Genomic DNA, 6,707 nt, shown 5'->3' with positions numbered 1-6,707 from the left:
CGGACTCGGCGGTTTTGGATTCCTCAAGAAGAATCTGAAATTCCTCTTCCAAATACGACATCGCTTGCTGTTGAATCCCTCCGATGCGATTGATCAGAGAACCACTGGACTCCGATTTCTCTTCTTTCAGTTTTAACTCCTAAAGTGCTTTTGTTAGCTTGAAATCCCAATCCAGAGACTTGAGAAAATCCGATTCCTCGTCAGGAACCTAGCACTACTTGGTTCTTCCTTTGCCAAAAACTTTCTACTCCACGAGATCCAAGTATTTCTCCATCAACTTAGGAATCTCCACCGAAACGCTGTCATCGTTCGTCAGAGACTTCAGGAACTTGTCAATATCCTTAGAATTGGCACTCCAAAGAGGCGGCAGACTCTCCCAAGGCAAGCAAGAAGAAGACAAGGAAAATGGGTTTTTGAAATGGGTATTTTCTGATTCAGTTTGAGAGAGAGAGAGAGAGAGAGAGAGAGAGAGAGTTGTGAGAAATAACTCAGATCAGAGAAGAGGAGAGGAACGGACAAATGAGAGAGAAAGAAGAGAAAATAAAGTTAGAGACAAAGTTGTCTTGAGGTCATATTGGTAGATTTTTAAATGTTTTAGACTTAGGGTCCGTTTGGATAGAACTTATTTTGCTGAAATTGAAAACTGAAAATTGAAAACACTGTAGCAAATAAGTGAAAAAACGTGGATAATTATTTTTTGATACGGGTACTGTAGCTCAGTTGAAAAACGCAGATGATTTTTTTTTTCACTCCTCGCCCACCCTAACGCTTGTCTTCAAGAAGAGAAGCCCACGCCCACTAGAGAAATCCACAGAGGAAGACAACCTAGTCCGACGCTGGTAGAGGTTCCAGTCGGCGCGGTGGTCAGTGTCCACCTGTCTATCACACCCACAAGGAGGAGGACTGGAGGAGATATCTAAAACCAAAATCAAACCCAGAAAACTCAAGGATTCAAACCACAAATCAAAACTTAGATAAAATCTAAATATCAAAAGATTCAAAACCCATTACAGACCCAAATATTAAGACCCAAACAAGCTCAAGATTCTTGGGACTAACCATCGATTGACTCACCTGCGAAGTCTAATCGAGTAATCGACCACCAAGCAATGGAGGTAGAGACAACAACTTGAAGATCTGACCTGGGTGGTAGCAAAAACAGAGGTGCTTGAAGATAAAAAGTTGAAATGGTGGTGGGTTTTGTGTTGTGGGTGGGGATGGAAATCTTAGATCTGACTTTAAGGGGGTAGAAATCTCAAGTTTTGTATATATATAAGCAAATCGGTGCGGTTCGGTGTTCACCGGAATCCAAAAACCTTTGCCGACAACCATACTGACCGACTTTGCTGCTTGAAAATCGCTGCCAACCACCGTGCCTAACACCTGTGGTGGAGGTTTGAGGTGGGCGGATCGGTTCAGCTCCGGCCGGCTTCGTCGGTGGCGGGCGGTGCCTGTACAGCCTCAAAAAGAACCCAGTCCGACGCCGACGAACCTTCTTGGATGATCCTCTGCTGTTTCGGTGCGCATCGAAGAAAAAAGCTAGCGTTTTCTCATTCCTGCGTTTCAGCTAGTTTCATCTTAGCGTTTTTCTTTTTGTCTACTGTAGCGTGAGTCCCAGCACATTTTAAACGCAAACGCAAAACGTAGATCCAAACGCCACCTTAGTTGGTATTTTCACAAACTTTAGGGTAGGTTTGTGAAATTTACCCTAATAATAATAAATAAATAAATAAAAATAATTAATCATGTTTATTAATTCAAGTTAACATCTATAATACCATTACAATTTGTCATTCATGTGTGTAAATATAGTTTACATACTAGTGCGGTAAATTGTTGCACAAAAATTAAGAAAATTGGGTGTAAGATGTCATAAAATTAGACTACAATTTGAGATTTAATTGAATTTCTCTAAATTTTAACCATATATATATATATATAAATAAATGATGTGAGTTCACATAAAAAAAGACTTAGAATATTAATTTAAAATTTAAAATTTAAAACATCAAAGGTTTCACATGATTTATAAATCATTTTGTATTACGGGTCCATATGAGAAGGAGAAGGATGTATACAAAGGTTACGCATGATACCACTGCCTTTTCTGTTTGGGCTACGGAATTGTCTTTGTTCTTTTATGTCTGGTTGTTCATTTGTATGAAATTAAATCCTGGAAAGCCATTCTAAAGAAAAACATTTGGCTTTTAGGAATTAAGTTTGGGGGAAAACTCTATCATGTTTCCTTGGAAGATATTTTCCCTGAATGTTCTGTTCAATTAAAATAAATGGAACCTCATGAACAAAGGCGGAATTCAATCCAGTTACTATAGGAATGTGGCGTACAATTATTTATTCATGGATCATGGTAACATATGGTACCATGCATACGCGTCTTCTCTATTAAAATAAAAAAACATGAACCATCTTCGATCTCTATGAATCACGAGTCCTCAATCTAACAAGCTTCCAAAAAATCTTTCCATTTTTTCATTACTTAAACTATAAAACAAAGTCTGAGATAGCAATACCATATGCAACACTTCAATCATTCGGGTGTTTGGATAATTGAGTTCATAGAAACAAGAGAAGTGGACATCAATGAGAAATCTTCCCAACAAAGAAATTCCATGACATGGCCAAAATGTTTATAAAATATGTAAATGACATCATTTTTTTTTTAAATTAAAAAAAAAATTATGGAAAGTAACAAGTGAAAATATTTCAAATGCTATGTTTGACATAATTGAACTACACTTTTATGTGCTCTCCAAAAAGACACAACGATAGGAATACCTTTAACCAAGTCACTCGACTTGAGAAAAAAAAAAAAAAAGAATTGAGGAGACAAGCAGATTAACTTTAAGAATGAATGTATAATTTATTCCAACCTTTCAGATTGCCAAAGAGAAAAAAGAAAAAAGAAAAAAGAAAAAAGAAAAAAAGATCAGGTTTATGTCGAAGATCTGCAAAAACTTCTGCAGCATGAAAAATCTTGTCTGCAATGTACAGCTGAAGTTTATGAGCTGTTTGACATCAAATAATCTTAAGCCTGTGATATAGACTAGGCATTTTTTATTTATAAACTTTTCTCCATCTTGTCAGCAACAAAAATCTCAAATAAATCTTTTCATGCACCAAAAAAATGACTAAAACAATGTTTTAGATTCTAAATTCTTGTAAAGTACAGTGATTGTTTTAGATTCTATCTTCTTGTAAAGTTCTATAAGTAAGTTCGACGTCCAAAACAACTGAATTTACTTCAATGCTACCTTATTCCTAGTGAAGATTGCTTGTCATATTTTAACCTTGGTCTAAAATGCTAAATTTGAAGGTTTTGGTTCTGAATCTACTCAATAAGAATTCCAAGAAAAACACATAAAATGTGTATAAGAAAACAAAGAACATATTGTAAGAGATTCTGAGCAAAAGACTTACTCTAAACCCGATGCCATCCCTCCTTTCATGGTCTACTTCTTATGGAAGACGTCTTTTAACATCAATACCTGTGGGAAATCTAAGTTAACCTTGCATCCTGTGCACCCTGAAGTAAAAGTTCAAAGATTTATCAGATTTTAAGGCATGTATTATAGTTGTTTGCAGAAGATATATATAAATGCCTCTGCATCCATAACAGGATGAACCTTGGATTAGCAAGATATTAGTTAGGGAAACAGTGACAAATCAAGAAACTAGACTGCCAGTAGTTTGGAAATCCATTGGGGAGGTATCATGGAACATTCCTTAGATAGGCTATCATGCCCAAAATAAGAATCAGAAACATAATGTAGACTGAAGTAACTAAATTGCCAGTGGTTTTGGAAACCTCCATGAGCAGGTCAAGAACATTCCCTAGTGTCACTCTTTTTTGTTCCATGGCAGGGAAATCATGAACCTCTTTTCACAGATTGTTCATCACAAGGTTTCTTAAATTTGGAAATGAAGAAAACCAAAGAACAGGAAGTAAATTACATCTGATTGTTACGGATACATCCTTTCAACTTAATCACATTCAGAATAGAAATATACTACTCGAAATCAGCATGTCAAATGGCTATTACATGCTTTTCACAAAGTTAAAAAAAATAAAAAATAAAAATAAAAGAAGAAGAAGCAGAAGAAGAAGAAGAGGCAGACGACCAGACCTTAGACGTAAGAAAGCAGCACATTAAAGTACAGAATTATATACAACGAAAGGGAGAATAGAGCAATCACATGCTGCCAGAAGAGGAGTGCTGATGCCTCCTTCACTGCATAACCCCTCAAGCTTGCAATTGCCCCCAACAAAATGGCACTTGGCGTTGTGTATTGCAGCAACAGCACAAACCGGTACACTTGATCCCCATAGACCAAAAAATTTAACTTATCAGCCAACATGATGACCCCAATTCCAAACAAAGGAAGTACTAAAAGCCTTGCTACAATGATTCCAATTGTAGTTCGGATCCCTAAATTAGATTCATTGGGACCCTCAGCTAGCATTCCACCAAGAATAAGCATAGTTGAAGGCACCATTGCCTCAGCCATAAAATCTAAACTGTCTATGATGAAAGAGACTATAGAATCATCATTAAAAACAAAAGATTTGAGCTGAGGGACAAGTCCTATAATAATAGCTAACAGAGAAGCAATTGTTGGTGGCTGAAGAATGTGATGAATTGGAGTTTTCTCAGCAACAATTCTGATTTTTCTAACCATCCTAGGCTCAGCCAAACACCTAATAGACTTGGGACTACTTCGACTTTCCTCCACTGAATCAAGATCCTGAATAGTTGATTGTGAGATGCCAGAGATGCTGCTGAAAAGCCTTGCAATAAAGGGTGTCTTGCAATGTTCTGTTTCCTTATCTTCAATTCCTGGCCATTCAGCTTCAACAAGAATTGGCCTACTGAGATCATCAGCAGGTACTTCCTCAATCTCAGCGGGCCCTTCTTCAACTTCAACAATCTCATAAGACTCCAATGGGGGTTCCATCATATGATAAACAAGAGTGTATACAAGAATAACAGAAACCCATTGAGAAAAGGATACATATGCCACACCAGCTGCATAACATTCCTCGCCAAATGGGTTATCAGTACTGTGGCAAACTGCTGAAACAATTGCAAGAGGGATATTTCCCGTGTTTCCAAATGCGGTCATGATGATGGTGAATCGAAAGTATTCAGGTGGTGGCCTGCAAATTATAGCCACCAATAACCCCAACACACAACCAATGGAAGTACTGAGAACAACATTTACAGGGATGAACCACCAATGAATGAAATTTTTTAGACTAATGCATGGACCAAGGTGGGTGAAGATCAGGCAGGGCAAAAAAAGAGCAAAAACAAGTTCACTTAGTATCTTGAAAGTCTCTTTTGGGATAGTTTGGATTTTCTTGTGAGCAAGAGCTAAACCAATGACAGTTATAGAGAGGAGTTTCAATAAAGGTACTATTGACGTTAGAACAATTTCAGCTTCTGATTTCACTGTTTCATGTAATGAAGCAAGGAAGAACTCCATTCTTTATGCTTTTTAAGAAATTGGATTAATTCTAGGAGACTCCTACAAAGTTTCACACGCTGCCTTTGAATCCAGAAAATCTAAGAATTGACATTCAGATCCCTTAACAAGTATAAAAGTCATAAGAATTTTATGAAATATACAGAAAACTAAAAACAGTTGAAGAGGATATCAATATCTGTCAGTCACCAAGATCTACAAGAACTTGAAAACATAGGAATAGAATTTCTTTCAGAACTATATGGAACAAACAATGTTGTTAGCTAGGAAATCTGAAAGCTACCCTAAGCCCAACAATCCCATCCCAACCCAACAGTCATGAGTCTAATTAGACATTCCTATAATATCATTGAGACAAGGGACAAGACAACGTGGGTTTTCCAGAACCAGAAATATAACAATTAGCAGAAAGCTGACAATCCAAATAACTAGGTGCTTCCAGAGGAGAAAGAGGAACTTATAGATTTGTCAAACTTGGGAAATCTAGAACAGTTTGGAAGTGAAGTGGATAATTTCAAAGTTGGTTGGGGGCTTAATTGGGTGACGCTGATGTAATAATTAGAATAAAATAAAAGTACTCAACTATATGTCTATATGTCATTGAATTGTAATGTAAGGAGAATCTGTCGTAAAATATGTAGTATTAGTTTGGTGATGACTTTTTTTTTTTTTTTTGCTGAGAAATTAGGTGATGACTTTAGTTGTGAAGGATTTCAATTTTCAACCTCATCATGAAGATTGTTACGTGTTAGTAATGCATCAGTGAATGTCAGCTCCATCATGACTGACTGTCAATAGGGTGCCTATTATTTTATTTTAATTTTGTTAAAAGGAAATTTATTAACAACAAAGCTGTATTGGCATAGCGCTTTACAAAGTATACACCATCAGAGTTAACAAAAGAAGAAATTTCAGTCGATAAGGGACTGTTAAACACTACAAAATTTTCCTGCTGCAAGCACCCCAATCTAGCCACAGCATCCTATTTGCTTCCCGAAAGGTATAGGCCACCTTGACTTGTTGAAACCTTTTGAGGAGGGACCTGCAATCAAGTAACAGGGATGTGTATATTCTGTTTGGCAGTGAGTTAGAGAGCAAAAGGTCTATCACTATCTTGGCATCACTCTCAACTTCTAGGTATGGGATTCCCATTTGGGATGCTACACGGAGACCATTCCTTAGAGCCCAAAATTCAGCAATTA

At 37.0% G+C, this 6,707-nt stretch overlaps 1 protein-coding gene across 2 annotated transcripts; it reads right to left on the bottom strand.

The window, feature by feature from the left end:
- Positions 1-2,851: 2,851 nt before the first annotated feature.
- Positions 2,852-6,017, bottom strand: LOC142605663 (protein PIN-LIKES 2-like). 2 transcript variants are annotated; one of them, XM_075777103.1, is made up of 2 exons: positions 4,216-6,017; positions 2,852-3,544 (listed from the first exon to the last, which is right to left on the bottom strand). In XM_075777103.1, exons 1-2 carry the CDS (start codon positions 5,503-5,505, stop codon positions 3,518-3,520), a joined length of 1,317 nt encoding a protein of 438 aa, XP_075633218.1. In that variant the 5' UTR covers positions 5,506-6,017; the 3' UTR covers positions 2,852-3,517. The 2 variants fall into 2 exon arrangements, with proteins under 2 accessions (XP_075633218.1, XP_075633213.1); XM_075777098.1 differs by having other exon boundaries at positions 2,853-3,544; positions 4,146-6,016.
- Between the last annotated feature and the right edge of the window lie 690 nt (positions 6,018-6,707).

The sequence above is a fragment of the Castanea sativa genome, chromosome 1 (genome assembly GCF_040712315.1).
Source record: "Castanea sativa cultivar Marrone di Chiusa Pesio chromosome 1, ASM4071231v1".
NCBI classification, from domain to species: Eukaryota; Viridiplantae; Streptophyta; class Magnoliopsida; order Fagales; family Fagaceae; genus Castanea; species Castanea sativa.
This window is presented reverse-complemented; position numbering and strand designations above follow the sequence as displayed.